This window comes from Chrysochloris asiatica, unplaced genomic scaffold (genome assembly GCF_000296735.1).
Source record: "Chrysochloris asiatica unplaced genomic scaffold, ChrAsi1.0 scaffold00024, whole genome shotgun sequence".
NCBI lineage: Eukaryota > Metazoa > Chordata > Mammalia > Afrosoricida > Chrysochloridae > Chrysochloris > Chrysochloris asiatica.
In genome coordinates, this window is record NW_006408542.1 from 3,349,749 (window position 1) to 3,368,713 (window position 18,965).

The 18,965-nt window shown below is 39.7% G+C and overlaps 1 protein-coding gene across 1 annotated transcript in view; it reads right to left on the bottom strand.

The window, feature by feature from the left end:
- The window catches only part of STRN (striatin, calmodulin binding protein), a 157,337-nt gene extending 139,093 nt beyond the window's left edge, over positions 1-18,244 (bottom strand). The window contains exon 1 of the mRNA XM_006839359.1: positions 18,011-18,244. Within this exon, the coding sequence (XP_006839422.1) occupies positions 18,011-18,244 (234 nt within the window). The remainder of the gene's footprint in view (positions 1-18,010) is intronic.
- Positions 18,245-18,965: the final 721 nt, after the last annotated feature.

The window sequence follows — 18,965 nt, forward strand, 5'->3', positions numbered from 1 at the left end:
CAGACAAGTGTATATTGTTCCATACCACATATATTTTTGAAAATATAATTGATAATACATGTAAAGTTTATTGTTGTTGCTAAACACCATCAAGTCATTTACGACTCATAGGGACCCTGTATAGGGTTTCCAAGGAACAGCTGATGGGTGTGAACTGCCGATGTTAGGGTTAGCAGTCCAGTGCTTCTCCTACAGCACCACACATGCAAAGTACTTAGCACTGATTTGGCAAAAGGAAAATGCTCAATAAATGAAACTATTTTTACTTCTGGAGATAAACAAAAGAGAGGAAACAACAGCCAAAAATGCTTGATTAAATTACTGGGACCACAGATACCTTCTCCCCCCACTAACCTTACTCTCAATTTCAAGAAGTGTGATGACCCAGATCCCCAGGCTCCTCCTAGCTCCCTTCCCTTTTAACTTTATGAGAATCCACATTCCTCAGAAACAGGTTTTGGCTATGTTGTTACGTGCCATCGAGTCAATTTCAACCCATAGCGACCTTGTGTAAGGCTTCTGAGGAGCAGCTAGTGCGCTTGAACTGCTGACCTTGCAGTTCAAAGCGACTTTGCAGTACAGTGCATTAACCCACGGTGCCACACCAGGACTCCCTGCTCCCTCCCCTTTTAAATTTATGGGAATCCACATTCCTAAGAAGCAGGTTTTGGCTATGCTTATCTATAATTTAGGCTCCTTTGCTCATTGTTTAACCTTCTTATTTGGGCAGTTATTTTAAAAAAAAATGAGAGAGAGAGCAGTCCCAGACTGAACTGTAACTTTCCATAAGGTAAAATTAGCATCACCCTTGTGGAATCTGATGTCCTGTTTATTTATCTAGTTCTCCTAACTAGATATACTGGTATTGGATCCAATTTCTGCCACATGCTAATGAGTGTTAATGGAACCTGTGTGTACAGTGGTGAAGCATTTCTCCTGGCCCTTACATTGGATTTCTATAGAGCAGTTATGCCAAGAAACTATTTGCCACACCCAATATACCTTTTCCATCCAACCTTGTTAAATACTTCCCAAAGCTCATTTAATTTCAAGACTCCTGCACTTATTTCTCTCTCCTCAACTAAAAACAAAATACCTATTTTTTTTCTTTTCCCATACTGTTTTCAGCCAACTCTACAATAAACTTCCCTTTCTACACACCAGAATTTTCTAATATTCCATCACCTTATTCATCCTAAGTACTTTTATAATAAAAATTAAATAGTGCTAAGTCTGCCAGAGAAAGTATAAACAAAATGCATGGGTGACATACTGTTGTGTCCTAACCATCAAGTCAGTTCCAACTCACAGAGATCCAGTATAAGGTTTCCAAGGAACAGCTGGTGGGTTTGAACTACCGACCTTGTGGTTCACAGTCCAGGAGTGGTGGTAGCACTGTAAGACAAGCAGTGGACTTCAAACCGCAACGTCAGCAGTTCAAATCCACCTGCCACTCCACGCAAGAAAGATGAGGCTTCCTGCTCCTATAAAGATTTACAGCCTTGGAAATCCTATACAGGGTTCACTATGAGAAGTACAGACCAACTCAACAGTACCTAACGACAACAACAACGTGTAAAATGGAAAAGCACTACACAAAATTTTATATATGATGAATAAAAACAACTAGACACACGCACACACAGAACTTAATTAAGTCAGTCTCAGAACAAGCTCAAAATATGCAGATTTTTTTAAAAAAGTAAATATTTTATTTCAGTATTTCCTATACAAAAATTAATTAGAAAAAGCTATCATAAAACACTTAACCACACTGAGTTCATTTTTGTATATGGTCTTATTTCATTCTGCTGCAAAGGTATTACCAGTTTTGTCAGCACCATTTGTTGAAGAGATGATCTCTCCCATTTAATGTGTTTCGGCCCTTTGCAAAGATCAATTAATCAGGGATCAATTAATCAGGAGATAGGATTCTTTTGATTCAATAGTGAGTAACTGTTATCATACTAACTGTGACTGTCACAACTGTAAAGGTAGAAGTTTTGTAGCATAAAGTGTGGAGTATTTTATCTAACAGTCCAGAAACAGAGGACCCTAACACCATCAAGAAAGAAGAGCATAAGCAGAATATGGGACCCTAACCAGAGAAGTAGCGACACTAGAGATAGAGATAGAGGCAGAGATGATGGCATGGAGAGATGAAGCATCTGAGGTCTTTAGACTCGAAGAAAGAGAAAGGCTGTGTGCTGGTGGCCAGGAGGCAGGCTTGCAGAACGTGTCCTTTGGTTGTTTAAATTATAATATATTTCTGAGTGTTTTTGTGTACATCAAAAAAAAAAACACAAAACAGGGAATAGAAGCAAATGCTGTTAAAGGATGATGCACTGTAATTATTGCAATGAAACAAAATACGATAGGATGGGTGCAAAATTAATGCTCTCATGTAAACTATCACTCAATTCACAATAAAATCTTTTTTAAAAAAACACTGTAAACCATTTTTAATAGTTTGGGAGTTTGGGGAAAATATACAAAGCAGAACAGATATCAACTCAATAATTTCTACATGTACAATTCAGTGACACTGATGACGTTCTTCAATTTGTGCAACCATTCTCTCTCTCCTTTTATAAGTTGTTCCTCTTCAATTAACAAAAACTGTTGAGGAACACAAATTACTAGACTTTCCTACCTCTAACTATATAACTACGTCACTAAATTGTTCTACCTGAAGAAAAACTTGAAGTCAATCAACAAAATTTACTTTAAATATGATAGTTATACAATGCATGTAAGTATAGCCATGCACTGCTCAATGTCCATTATGTTGTTGTTGTTCTGTGCCATCCAGTCAGTTCCAACTCATAGCAACCCAGTATAGGGTTTCCAAGGAGCAGCTGGTAAGCTTGAACCACTGACCTTAAGGTTAGCATTCCCGTGCTTATCCTCTAGTGCCACAACAGGAGTCCTAATATGTCCCATCAAATAGAACATTACATGATTTGGATGCTGTGCACATACATGTTATATACAGGCAGTCCCTGAATTACAAATGAGTTCTAAACTAATGTCAGTTAGGTACAGTTCATGTCAGTCAAGTGTCTGTCTTAGTATATAGTGTTTAGGGTACCTTTCTATGCATAAAAACATTAAAGAAACATTTACAAACACAATAAAATATCTTTAACATAGTAACACAGTAAAAATAATAATGCCTTGATGCCTGTAAAGTAGCGCCTGCTACTTTACTATGAGCTATTATATGTAGTTCAAATGTATATGTTTGTAATGTATGTATATGTATACACACATATATACATACATACATGTAAGTTTAACGTAGTTGCCTTTAAATAGGTTGAGACCACAGATGTATATGCAGTGGGACACTGCACAAAAGTATATTATGCAGCACTTAATTATCATTCACTTGGCTCCTTCATTCTGAAGCAGCTATAAGAGTGAGGAATCAGTAAAAGGAGATGATATGGCATGCAGACTAATGCACAGGCATGGGTAGTAGGATTCCTGAGTTATAAACTAAATCTTGAGGTCTAAAGTACACCTGACCCAAGCCGTGGTCATTTAAATAACCTCATATGCATGTGAAAGCAGTGAATAAGGAAGACCATAGAAGAATTGATGCTTTTGAGTTATGGTGTTGGAGGAGAATACTGAAAGTGTCATGGACTGCCAAAAGAACAAACAGATCTGTGTTGGAAGAAGTGCAGCCAGAGTGCTCCTTGAAGGCCAGGATGGCCAAACTTCGTCTCTCATACTTCGGACATATTGTCAGGAGGGACCAGTCACTGAAGAGGGATATCATGTTCTGTAAGGTGGAAGGTCAGAGAAAAAGAGGAAGATCCCCAGCGAGATGGATTGGCAAAGTGGCAGCATCAATGGGCTCAGGTGTGGCAACAATTGTGAGGTTGGCACAGGACTGGGTGGTATTTTGTTCAGTTGTGCACAGGGTCACTATGAGTCGGTACCGACTCAATGGCACCTAAAAACAACAGCAACAACAACACACCAATGCAAGGAATGACCTAAGACCTGTCACTTCATTTCTCTGAGCTTTACTGAAAAACAAAAGACAGGACTATTTAAGCCCTAAGTTCTCATTAGAGGTAAAACATTTTTGGTCAAGCAGAAAGAATAAGGAGCCCTGGTGGCATTGTAGGATAAGAACTTGACTGCTTCCATCAAAGTTGGCAGTTCAAATCCACCAGTTGTTCCACAGAAGATGAAACTGTCTGCTCCGGTAAAGATTTACATACTCAAAAACCTTCAACAGGGTCCTTATATGAGTTGGAATCTACTCAATGACAATGAGTCTGGGGGGTTTTTTGTATTTGAATGAATAGGATGGGTCTTGTGTCCCTGTCAGCACTAGATTCTACAATTACAAGGGCGGAAATAAAGAATACATTCTTTAGAAGTTAACAACAGGTAACTGGGTGCCTATTATCTCACTCTATTCTGTCTGCTTTTGCATCCCCCGCATTCCCTCTGTCTCTTTCCCTCTTCTACCCTTTCAATTTTTCTCTCTTGCCTCAGGTTTCTCCCTCAAACTCCAAATTTCCTCTATTAATTAAAACTTCGAGTCCTCAGTGCTTACACCTATTACTACCTATACTTTCAACTGTGGCATTTCCCCACTTTCAATCCACAGTTTAAGCCTTAAATCCCCAATAAGCTTAATGTCTTTAAATCACTACTAACAGAACCAAAGAATGTAAGTCGCTACTATGCCAAATGATCACTTAAACTGGTCCTTGGCTTCTATTATTAAATAAATAACACTATCAAATGTGCACTGCCCTTAGAAATTCCAACCAACAAGACCAAACTACTTATCTTGTTAGGCATACTTGATCTCTGTTAAACCTTACAACCATTCTGATAGGTAGTATGGCCCACATTTTACAAATAAAAATCAAACCCAAAAAGAGTTATGAACAGTAATGGAGCTGTCTGACTCCAATGCCCACAGTTTCCACTGCCAAATTTTGATACTGAGTAGGTTATTTTGTTAAATTGGTCACTGAGGCAAGAAACTCCTAAGTTCCCAAGAGCAGTTTTATTTCAATGGTCCAGATTTGAAATTTGGGTACCATTAAAATTCTCAAAACAAAAAGCAGCTGACAACGTAGTGGCTTAAAAAAAGGGCAATCTCTGGAATTTCAAAAACCTTCCTTAACTTAAAAAGTTTTTTTGCTTGAAATTCTGTTTATATTACAAAATTTTGGAGAACAGTTACAGTCCCTCCCTCACCCATTGGAACTGAAAGAAAGATTTAGATGGTAAATAAAAGTTTATAGATAAATAGGCATAGCTCTTGACAAAAAAGTGTCATCAGCGGGGCTTCACCCCAGATAATTACTAGCATCATTCTTATTTGTTAATTTTTAAGAGTAAAGTAGAGAATTCAGTTTTAGTAACGGTTGTTGTTGTTAAGTGCCCCTGAGTTGGTTCTAACTCATAGCAACCCTCGATAGGGTTTCCAAGAAGCAGCTGCAGAGCTTGATTGCCAACCTTGTGGTTCAAACCAACCTTGCAGTCCAGTGCTTTATCCCACAATGCCACGCCAGGACTCCTCAGTAATGATACACTAGAGCAGTTCTACTGAGAACTGCAAAAAGCTAAAACATTTTTACAGTCTTCTTAAAACAAACTAAATGTTACTATGAAAGTAATGAATTATCTGGCCAAAATAATGAAAAATAGGAACCCAGTGAGGTAAGGAAATAAGAAAACCCTTTCTGTCCTTAGGAATTGGCCAGTCAGAATAAATGTGAACTTCAGTTGTGGCTGCCTTGAAGGAGCCAAAGAGCAAAAATCAAAGACCACTATCCAGGTCTTGTTGTTAGCTGACATTCAGTTGGAATCCAGGATCTAACAGGCAGTATAGCACAGATTTACCTATGCCCCCAAAGGGCAGATACCCTCAAAGCAAAGGTAAAGCATAAGTATGACCCACTACCATGGAGTAAATTCTGACATAGTAAATCTGTATAGGGTTTCTGAGGTTATAAGCAATACAAAGCCTCATCTTTCGCTCATGGAGCAGCTAGTGGATTTGAACTCCCAATTATTGTGATTAGCAGTCCAGTGCTTATTCTACAGCGCTACCAGAATTTCCTGAAGCAAAAGTATGTTGTTGTAGTGGCTGAGTACCACCAAGTCAGTTCTGACTCCTAACAATGCTGTACAGGGTTTCCAAGGAGCGACTGTTGGGTTTGAAGTGTCAACCTAGCAGTTAGCAGTTCAGTTAGCAGTCCAGTGCTTATGCTACAGCATCACATCAGGATCCCAAAGAAGAAGTCTCTTGGCCCTCAGATGCACTCACAAAAAACAGTCACATCAGCTGGGTGGATCAAAAAAATCTAAAGTAATGAATTGACTTTAAAGTGGTTCTAGATTGATAATGCCTCCAGACAGCTACAGGAAGCACATGCAAAACCTTTCTTAATAAGATACCTTTATTTGAGATCTCTGATTACTCTTATAAAAACTATTTCAAGGACAGTGAGAAGCACACAAAAATAATCCAGCATACAATGAAACAAGTCATCTTGACCAAGCAACACAACAGACCAGAAAAAGGCCTGCAAGACCTCAAACATTACAAGTACAGAGACACCAACTACAAAATAACTATATTTACTGCGTTTGAAAACTTTTCTATGACCCTGAAAATGTCTGAAGTGAACAAGAAACAAAAAAGGATCCAGCAGATCTGAAAAGGAACCAAACTAAACCATAATAATCATCATCAAAATTGAAAACTTATTGGATGGTATTAACAGATTAGATTCAACTGAAGAGAAAATGAAGGGACTGCAATAAACTCAGAATGAAACATACAGATCAAAAGATAGAAAATATAGAGCAAATAAAAGATAAGGTCTAAGGTACATGTAATCAATATGAGTCCTAAAAAGAGAGCCGAAAAGAGAACCCAGAGAGGAGAAACCTAAAGATAAATTTTGTCAGAGTTCTACAGAACTCTTGAGATTCAAGGACTGTGTAAAAGGGTCTCAAACAAAAACAAAAGAAATCTATATCCTCAACAGTTAATGGTAATGGCTGAACAGCAAGATGAACATAATTAGTGACATGAACTATATGCGAGAAGATTAATGAAGTGGCAAATGGTTTTTTATCTATATATGTACCACAACACACACACACACACAAAAAAAACACACACTACATTCTGACACATCATGACAAAACTACAGCGCATCAAACAAAGAGAAAATTATAAATGTAGTCAATATGGTAGGAAGAAGCAGAAAACAGTATCATCTCTACTCTGCTTTTTTTTCTTTTTAATCTACTGTTATTTAATGGGAGAAAGATGAGGCTTTCTGCTTCCATAATAATGTACAGCTTTGGAAATCCTAGACAAGCTCTTTATGAGTCAGCGGCAATTAACAACAACTGTTACTTAAATTAAAAGAAAGATGACAATTATGCATTCAGTGTGGCTCTGATTACCTAAAAGTTCCTAAGTATCAAATTAAATAATTTATTTGAAAGGGTTTTTTAAAACTCGCAAGATATTGGGAGGCACAGGTTTTGTACACGCTGAGCCACTTATGTCATTCTTGGTCATTTAACCTCTCTCTGGAGCTCCCTTTCCTGTAAAACAGAGCTGGAGCTGACTACTCTCAAGGTTCATTCTAGCTCAAATATTACTCTAGCATTGTATGTCTCAGCCAGAGGTGATAAAAATTACAATATTCTACTGAAAAAATAAAATGCTACTTATCACCAGAAAGAATAATAGAAGTATAACAAATTCTACCCCAAATTCTATAAAAAGCCATCCATATTCTAAACACTAGTGCAAGTAGTGAAATTACCGAACTCCTGGTGTGGAATAAAGCACTGGACTGCAAGGTCTGTGGTTCAAACTCACCAGCCACTCCTTGGAAATCCTATACAGGGTCGCTGTAAGTCGGAATCAACTCGACAGCCCTTTACAACAACACATGTATATGTTAATTAGTCAAAAATGATCCACATTCTGGTTAAATTAAAATGCCCGCCAATGTCCACAGCTGATGACAACATTGAACATGCACGTGAAATGATTCTGTTGAATAGATAAGTGACATTGGATTATGGGGCAAATCATTTGCAAATAAACCATGGCTCTGTGTGTGAAATAATCCATATAGACTTAGGTTTTGAAATGTTTGTGTGAGATGGATGCCAAAACAACTCACGGAAGAGATTAAACAGAGCGTTTGGACATCTGCAAACAAGATTTGGACCAATACTTGAAAGAAGGTAAAAGTTTCTTTAAAAAAATAGTTACTGGTGACCATGCATGGATTCATCACTGCAAGCCTGAGAGTAAACAGCATTGTACAAAATGGAAACATCCTCAATTGCTGGCCAAGAAAAAGTTCAAAAGTCAACCATCAGCTAGAAAATGGACGCATACAGTTTTCTGAGATTCTCAAGAGCCTCTATTAGAACACTAAGGAAAAAGGTTCAGTAACCAAAAGTGCTCCTTTCAGCGAGATGCTCACTGAAGAGCTGAAGCCTAAATTTGGGATTAAATGCAAAGGGCCACTATCCAAGGGCATCATGATCTTGCACGACAATGCACATTCACACACCTCTGCCCACAATGTTGACACTCGGCAAAAACTTCATTTTGAAGTGTTAAAGCATCCTCCCTATGGTCCTGATCTTGCTCCATCGGACTTTCTTTCACCTGTTTAGACCCCTGAAAGCAGCCCTTCCAGGATGAAGATGCACCTCTGACAAACAAGTGTAGACAGTGGTGTACAAAAATTATGTATTTGTCTTTTATAAAGCTGATTAAATCCTACAGTCAGAGTAATGGTAATTTTTTACTTACCCTCGTATACAGTTATGTGCTGCGTAGCATGTATTCAGGCAACATCTGACCACATATATGACTGACTGTCCTATAAGATTATATTAGAGTTAAGAAATCGCAATAGGAAAACAGGACCTAGAGAACACAACAGTTTCCCACACACAACACATATCTCTTTGTATATAAAGTAGTTGTGCTGCCAGGTATATTAAGGTACAGTATATATGTTGTTGTTAAGTGACGTCGAATTGGTTCCAACCCATAGTGACCCTGTACCTATAGAACCTATATAATATGTATGTGTTGACAGTAATACATAAGCATCAACGTTACTGGCTTATGTACATACCATACTGTACTTTCTATCTAAAACATTTACCACACAACAGTGTACACTTTGACTCATAAGCAGCAGCATCCAATCTTTTGTGCCATGTGTCTATTGAGTGTTTAACATTATTTCTGTTTAATTTTCTTTCAAAAATATTACTGTAAAGTGTATCATGGCTTCTACATACAGCAATACCAGTGCTGCTAGCAGCAGCAAGAGGAAACGGAGAAGTATCGATTTGGAAGTAAAACAAAAGGTTGTTAAACAACACCAAGGTAAATCAGTAAATGCTACTGTAGGTGATTTAAGTATGCCACACTTGATAATCAAGAGGATCCTAAAGAACGAAGAAAAAAATCCTTCAAGCTGTGAAATGACTGGCACCACTGAAAACTGAAAGACTAAAGATACTTAAAGAAAAAGCAGGACCAGACTACCATATGGAGTTCAGGCACCATTCGAATCACATTAACATCATATTTCACAAAATGTACCATGGATATTAAGCGATACATACATATACACTTATAAACATATTTGTTGTTAGGTGCCATCCAGTTGGTACCAACTCATAGCAACCCTATAAACATATGTTGTTGTTGTTAAGTACCGTGGAGTCGGTTCCGACTCAAAGCAACCCTGTACAGGGTTTCCGAGGCTGTAAATCTTTACAGGCGCAGAAAACCTCATCTTTTTCCCGCAGAACAGCTGGTAGTTTCAAACTGCCGACCTTGAGTTTAGCTGCCCAATTCATAACCACTACACTACCAGAGCTCCTTTATAAACATATAGACATGCACAGTTCATATATATATACAAAGGGGCTTCAAAAAGTTCATGGAAAAATTCCATTCTCTTTTAAATTCATTTTTCAACCAACTTTTTGAAGCCTCCTCATGTACATTTACATATATAAATACATCTAAAGCAGAAATAGGCTCTAGATTAAACAAAAAGCATGGGCTCTTGACCCTAGAACCACTTTTTGTTGTTGTTAAGTGCCATCAAGTCATTCTGACTAACAGCAACCCTGTATAGGGTTTTCAAGGAGCAACAGGTGAGCTTGAACCACCTGAAAGCACTAAATATGAGGGAGAATTTTTAAAAGTCCATGGAAGAATGTAATGAAAATATAATGGAATTTTCCACAACTTTTTGAAGCTCCCCAGTAATACTAATGTCAGGGACACTAATTCCTAATGAACTGATTGAATTGGTCCAGGGTAGAGACCAAGAAATGGGTATTTTTATATGTTTTCCCAGATTATTCTAAGATGCATGAAGGTTAAGAAACACTGAACTAAGGTTAACTAATAGCAGGATACGAGTTAAAACCGTAAAACCTCCATAAACTTTACAAAATATAATTAAAGGCTACAAACTTTCCAGGACATAAATAGAATAAAAAGAATAACCCTGACGGTACAATGGTTAGATCCTAGGTTCTAACCAAAATGTTGGCGATATGAAGCCATCCAGCGGTTCCCAGGACAAAGAGCTGGTGATCTGCTTTCATAAAAGATTTCGGCCTAGAAAACCCCATAGGGGAGGAGTTCCACTTTGTCACATGGGATCACTATCAAACAAAACCAACTACACCACATACAACATAAAAAGAATGAAAAAAAGAACCTGTTTGGCTCACCTGCTCAAGTTTAAAAGAAGTGATTTAAAAGGGCCAAATAAAATCTAGGTTCGTTTTTATAGAGTGGTTAGTAAATATATATAATTTGTTACCCACAAAGTCATGCAAAGTTAAAATAAATACATTCAGAAGGAGTTTATATAAAACAAGTGTCAAGGTAAAAGACATATGTGGTTGGGTGTTGTCCAATCGAGTCTGACTAATAGCAAAACCATGCGACAGAGTCAACCGTCCCACTGAGTTTTCTTGATTGTAACCTTTGTGGAAGCAAAGCGGAGAACGTTTCAGTAAGCAGTCAAGAGCTTAGCCATTGTTCCACCAGTCCCTTTAACACACACAGAGTGGGTTCTCAAGGAAAGAAAGTACAGGCATATCTTGTTTTATTGCAGTTCGCAATAAAATGGTAAGTTTTTGGGTTTTTTTTTACAAACTGGCAACCCTGTGTCAATGACATCTATCAGTGCCATTTATCCAATAGCAAGTGCTCATTCATGTCTCTATCGCACTTTGGTAATTCTCACATCTCAAACTTTTTTATAATGCTATTGCGCACTTTTTCAAAGACTACAGTATAGTGCAAACATAACTTTTATATACTGGGAAAACAAAAAATTTTAACTCATTTTATTGCAATATTCACTTTATTGTGGTGGTCTGGAACCAAACCCACAATATCTCCGAGTACATTTAAACAATATAATCAAATGATTTGAAGCTGACAAAGGTATTCCTATTAACCTTCAGTTAGCGCCACTGTCAGACCCAGAATACTAGTCCGCATGGGCCCTGGGCAGCACTTACATGACATGCTCTAGCTTAAAAGAGTTCAAGACTTTAGTTTATGCTTTTCTCTGGAGATGAGATTGAAAGGGAACTACAAATTAACGAAGCCACATCTGCTATCATGTATTTATTCAGCATGTACTTTGTATTATTTACCATATTTCTACATGATACTTTAAAATATCTTATTTCATTCCTATAGGATAGTTTATTATTCTCTTTTTACACATGAGGAAATTAAAGTCTTGAGAGGTCAGATTTATTAATATATTTTTTATATATAAAACACAATAGCTAATCCTATCTTCTCTGTACAGAGGATTGATAGGGATGGGCAACTTAGACACTGGCTACCTAAAATGGGGGCTATGAAGTGACTGGCTTACAAGTTTTCAAGATGGAGTTTAAATCTAGAATGTGCGGGGGGAAGACAGAATCCCTAGTATTCATCTTGTCTAGAAGGATCTGGTGAAAGGAGATGGGGATAAGATTCTTATGATTCAATAGTAAATAATTGTTGTCATGACTAACTGCGACTGTCACAACTGTAAAGGAAGAAATTTTGTAAGTTAAAGGGGGAAGTTGTTAATCTTAAAGTCCAGAAACAGAGGACCCTAGGACCGTCAAGGAAAAGAGTACAAATGGAATGTGGGACCCTATCCAGAGAAACAGCGACACCAGAGATGGAAGCAGAGATGAAGACACTGAGAGAGAGAAAGCAGCTGAGGACTCCAGATTGATGGAAAGAGAAAAGCTGTGTGCTGACAGCTAGGAGGCAAACTTGCAGAATGTGCCCTTTGGTTGTTTAAATGATTATACATTCCTGGGTGTTTTTGTGTACATAGCCCCCACCAGAAAAAAAGAGGGAATAGAAGCAAATAACTATTGTATGATGACGCACAGAGGAAACTGTAATCATTGCAATGCAACAATGAGTTTAAAACTGATGTTCTCTCATGTAAACTAACACTCAATTCACAATAAAAGCTTTTCTTTCAAAACAGAGAGATTTCCGAGGAGCACCACAAAAAACAACAACAACACAATAGCTAGTAAGTTTTAAAGCAAAGATTTAAAAGATGCCAAACTGCTTTTTACTATAATTATACGTAACAGTTACAATAAACAGTAGCCTGTCACTGTGTCCTTTGTCCATTTCAAGACTCAGTTAATCTTCTCAACAGTCATATGATAAGACTCAAAATATTTTTGAATCATATTTTTACTTTCCTTTTCTCAAACTTCACATCCTATCCTACAAAGCACATCTTGCTGGTTCTACCTTCAAAAATGAATTCAGAATCTGCTGTGAAGAGGTATAAAATCCATGTTCACATATCTCATCACCACCCCTGAATTACTAAAACAGCCTCCCAATTGGTCTCCCTGCTTCTTCTACCCTTACCTCCCCTAACTCTGTTCTGAAATCTTTCAAAGGGTTCCTTGTAAAGATGGTGTCGGGTTTTCTTACTCAAAACATTCATGGATACCCATGTTGCTGAGGTAAAGTTCAAAGTCCTTACAATGTCGAAGATCTGGTATCTCTCTAACATCCTTCCCTCCACTCTTTTCTAGCCACACTTGTCTCATTGTTATCCCTCAAATATTCCAAGCATGTTCCTCTGAATGCTCTTTCCTCAGGTGTCACCTTTTCAAGTCTTTGATCAAATGTCACCTTATCAGTAAAGCCTTTCTTCCTCACCATCTCAAATACTCCCTATATCTCCCTTAGCCTACTTTATCATCACTATGTAACATTTAATGTATTTATTTATTATTGTGAGGACAGTGTCTGGTTTATTCATTGTTGCATCTACAGCATCTTGACCAGGACCTGGTATTAGAAAGATGATCAAAATTATTTGTTGAATGAAAGTATGTCTCAACAATGTCAAAATGTAGATTTAAAAACACTTCAGTATATAATCTCCATACTACATATCTATGCTGCACAATTACATCACTTTTTTCACACAACACTAGCATTTTCAGGTAACGATCTCTCTCACACACACATACACTCTAAAATCTAGGGCCAATAATTTTTTTTTTCCATTTAAATGTTTGCTTTTCTGTAAATCAGCAATTTTAAAATACTGAGCCTTAGCCTCTCATTACCTCTGAAAGTTCTCTCCTTCTGCTATATTCTCCCCACTTACTGTTATTCAATATTCTTTTCTTTCATGCTATTCTAAGAAAATTAACCCCGAGAATGGTAAACACTCTGATGCTTCTATGTTTCTGTTTGCATTCTATCACCTAGCACAATGTCTCACTTATAGAAAATGCTCTCAAATGTATTCCCGTTTCATTTCCCATACCTGAAGCTCAATAATGCTCTTAACCACTCTTCTTTTCCTGTGAAATGCTTACTCTCATTTGTGTGGGTGGTAGTGGGGGAGAGTAATAATGTAAAGGGAAAAAAAGAGAGTCTATTAATATTAACTAAGATGGACAAAGGGCAATATTTTAAAATTACAAAGGAAGCTTTTGGCAAAATGTAGCAGGTCTCTTTCTCCCAAGATGTGAAGCACGCAGGAAGTGGTGATGGCAGACTGGACCAGGTAATGAGAGCTTGAATTGCCTTTCACAACTCTGCTCTGGAAACTTGAAAGAGCAGGACTGACAGGTTCCCGAAGGGACAAATTAGACTCAGTCTTAAAGTTATTCTTGTTGACTTTGATGTTAATGACTTGAGAAGAGATTTAAAAATTAATAAGACACCAACTGATCCATATTTCATTGCAATTTGTTCAACTCTTATATATCCTATTGTTTTTCTAAAAATAACTCCAATGACAAAAGAAAAATTACCAAATTTAGTAATGTTGAGAATTTAAAAAAAGAAAAGACATTTTCAATTATACTAATGAGGTGGACTAAGGTCACAGATTCCTGCCAACCCTTCCCCTCCTCAAAAAAATACATAGTATAAACGTATTCTGTTTGAAGCCTATTTAATTTGTTATTTAAGTATACTGCTTTTGACCACAAACCAAAAGATACTATAAAAGTTGTACCCTTAACATATAGTGGGCATCATGGGGAAACACCTTGAACAGTTGGCATAAGCTCAGGAATATAAAGATGTGTGTGTGTGTGTGTGTGTGTGTGTGTGTGTGTGTACACATACATGAGGGAGGCTTCAGAAAGTTCATGGAAGATGTGTGTATGTATGTACATATATAACTTTTTTTCAAAAGACTGACTATACCACAGGTAAATAGAAAAGTTTAAACATGGGAAAAGTAAAGTAAGAAGGAGAGATGGTAAAGGGGTTGGAAGTTCCCTACCTTTCTACCTGCAGGAAGGAGTCCTGGCGTGGCACTATTGGATAAGCACTGAACCGCAAGGTTGGCAGTTCAAACTCTCCAGCCACTCCTTGGAAACCCTATACAGAGTGGCTATGAGTCAGAACCAACTCAATAGCACTTAACAACAACAACAACTGGAAAATAAATTAAAATCTAAACAATTACATACCATTATTTTCCTAAACATTACATACCATTATTTTCCTATACATCAAAGTAAAGTCTTGCCTTTCACACTTGCTTGCAGTCTGAAATGCACAGGTTCATTTATGGTATACATTGTTAAGGCTTTTTGCTCCTGCAAAGATTTACAGCCTCGGAAACCCTATATAGGGTTGCTATGAGTCGGAACTGACTCAAGACCACTTAACAACAACATAAGCATAAAAGTTTGTTGATTACATTCACTGTAGATTATTGTTAAGAAAAATGACAAAGACTAAAATACTAAAACTTACAGGGATGCAAGTTGCTGAAGAATATAAATACGTAACAAATAATTGTGTTCTTGTTATATGTTGCAAAGTCAGTTTTCAGCTCGTTACAACTCTGTGTGACAGATCTGCCCCACAGGGTTTTCTAAGCTGGAATCTTCCTTATGGTAGTAGTTCCCCTGGTCTTTCTCAACAGAGCCGCTGGGTGAGTTGCTGTTAAATGCCTTCAAGTCAGCTCTGACTCATATCAACCCCGTGTAGGGTTTCCGAAGCTGTAAATCTTTGCAGGAATAAAAAGCTTCACCTTTCTCCAACGGAGCAGCTGGTGGGCTTGAACTGTCAAGCTTGTGGTTCACAGTCCACTGCTTGTCCTATGGAGTCCCAAGAGTGGTAGTATGGAGGGAGTGGTAATGGTTTGTACCTTGGACTCAGTTCCTATTCACAGCAGCACTGCACAGGGTTTCCAAGGATGTAAACCTTTATGGGAGCAGAAAGCCTCATCATCGTTCTCTCAGTGGAATAGCTGGTAGATTCGAACTGCTGACCTTTTGGTCAGCGGTCCAACACATAATCCACTATGCTACCAGTGCTCCTTGAGCCAGGTAAACAGAAACTATAAAATCAGAAATTGTAGAAATGGAGTTACTTTCACTCACTTCATTTCACTGCTTATATGTCATTTCCTCTGAGAACTATTCCCTGAGCATCCCATTTAAAACAGCTACTTCCATCACACCCTATTTCTGTATCCAATGATTTTCCCTCATAGTAGTTGTCACTAAGGCCTTTTTTGTTCCTTGTCCTGATTGCATTCTGATTGAAAGGTACTCTGTGAAGGCAGAAGCTTTGTTGTTGTTGTTTTTATTAGTCTAAAAATACTTTTAGATAGTTTTGCTGGATATAAATATATAGGCTGTTTACTCATTGTTGTTGTGTTAAGTGCCACGAGTAGGTCCTGACTCACAGAGACCCTATATAGGGTTTCCTAGGAGCAGCTGGTGAGCTGACAAGAGACTTTGTCTGTCTTGTTAATCTCAGAGCCTAGAGGCACATAGCTGGTGCTCAATGAACATCCTTGTTGTCATTGATGTCATTAAGTGCCATCGAGTCGATTCTGACCCATAGTGACCCTGTATAGGGTTTCTAAGGAGCAGTTAGTGAGTTCAAACTGCCAACCTTGCAGTTCAAATCAATTTTGCAGTCCAGCGCTATCATCCACAGTGCCACACCAGGATTCCATGAACACAGGCTGAGTAAATAGGAAGCCTAAGGAGCTCTGGTAGTGTACTGGTTACGAATCCGGCTGCAAATCGCAAGGTCAGCAGTTCGAAACTACCAGCTCCTCCGCAGGAGAAAGATAAGGCTTTCTGCTCCCGTAAAGATTTACAGCCTCAGAAACCCTGTTCAGAGTCGCTATGGGTCGGAACTGACTCAACAGCACTTAACAACAACAAAGAGGTTAAAGGAGTTCTTCAAGGTCACAGCCAGCAAGAACAGCCCATATATATCCCTGCCTCCTCTTTCCTGGTATGCCTCCATTACACCAAAAGACCCCATACCAGCACATGATGCTATTTCACAGATTTTTCCCTAGGCGCCAAAGAGAATGCATGCTACCAAACAAAACAAAAAGAGTGACACACTGAAGCCACATCCCACACAGAGTGGCATTTGTTTCCCCAAACCAAAACTACCTTTAAATTTCCTAAATATACAGATAACAGCGGTAAAACGGAAAGGTCAAGCCATTCATAGTTAAGCGCCTAGTAAATTTTTAAGTTTCAAGATCAGCCATTGAAAACCTACTTAGCAATTCAGAATGGCCAGTAAAGTATCAGACTCACTGGCATTCTGGTAACAAGTCACAATAGCTCCTCCCTGGATATACTTTTGTTGCAGACTACGCACTGGAGGGCACCTAACAATGTACTGAAAAGCAAAGTAACTAACTTTAAAGTCTCTTTAGTCATTTTTAAAGTGCAGACCTCCCTCACAAAACAATGAACATTTTCAGCCCTTGGAAAGTTTTAAGACTCTGAGAACATCTCTGAGCCATTTATCTGACTGTGATTATCTAATGCCTTCCTTCAAAATCCATGAATCTGAAACGTCTAAAAGAAACGCGGGGGAGGTAAGAGGGGGTGGAGCATTTACATATATATAAAAAAGTTGATATTTCTAATAACATTTTTGCCTAACGTCAGTTCCTCGCCTAAAGTCAAGGCCTCGCTGACAACTTCTGTTGTCTTTTGATCACCTTCTTTTCATAGAGAGGAACCAACTGCCAATGCATATTGCTGGAAATGTTCCTGAACACGGGATGTGACAACCCAGAATAAATTATTTGCTCGACGTCTCTTAAAACTACTGTCAGTTCAATTAATAAACCGAAAGGGATGGCCCACGATGTAGGATGGTTTAAGAGTTCAAACGAGACTGAGTGACAAGAGTGGGAAGGAGGAGGCGAAAAGGAGCAGGGAGGGTAAACGACGCACCAGGAGCGGGCGTGGGAACCCAGGTCAAGGAAGCGGGGTCAGCGAAAGGCAAAGGTGAGGGGAAGAAGAGGTCCAGGTTCTAGGTGAGGTGCGCGGAAGCTAAGGAGAAGGGGACCAGGGAGGTCCGAGGAGGAAGGGTTAGAAGAGGTGGGGATGAACAGGGCCAGGCCGGGAGGGTCTTTACCTGCAGCTCCGCCCGCTCAACCTCCCACTGAGCTCTCTCCACCTCGAAGCGGGCCCACTCGTGCTGCAGGAAGTGCAGGATCCCCGGGAGACTGTACTGGGCTCGGGCCGCCCCCGCCGCAGCTGCCCCGTCGCCGGCCGTGGCTGCCTCCGCCAGAGGCCCGAGCCCCTTGGCACCGCCAGCACCCGGGTGGTTGTTACTGAAGAAGACGCCGGGACCCGCTTGCTCGTCCATGGCGGCTGTAGAAGCCCGGGGAGCTACCCAGGCGCCCAGCAGCGGAGGCAAAGGCGGCAGCCAGCAGCACCTCCTCCTCCCTCCGCCGTTCCCCGCCCACACCCCAGTCAGCAGGGAGCAGCAGCCTGGGCGTGGGGGCTGGCCGAGCCCGTGACGGGCCGGGAAACGGGTCAACTGCGGCGCGCGGACGGCGCAAGGTTTACTGGGAAATGTAGTCGCAGGGCGGGGCGCATGGTGAGCGCAACCTGGGCGGCCTGTTGGATTGCGGGTCGGCCTGGGTGTGGCTGTGGCTCCGCCCCACCCCGGCCCGCCCTTCTGCAAAGGCGGGGGCGGAGCAGCGAGGGAGCGCCAGTTTCCTCTAGGGCCGGGCTTGGGCGCCGACTGGCAAAGTTCCAGTCTCACTCGCACGCGGAAGTTCTGGGGCGGCGCTCCCTGTTGCACACATACATACACACACGGAAGTTATCACGCCAAAAATACCAGCCCGAATTGCACATCTTTGAGAGCTTCCTGGTAGTTGAGTTAAGAAACAAGCTCAAAGCAAGCTACGCCGGTCCGAAGTCTGGACTGATGGTTTCCACCCAGCAGACCAGCCCACTCAATTAGTCTCCGATTTGGATGTTTCTCTGACCCTAGACATTCCTCCTCTCTGCCTATCTGCATATCGCTGTTACTTTTGCTTCTCTCATTTGGGGGTTCAAAACTATTTCCTCGTCTTTTT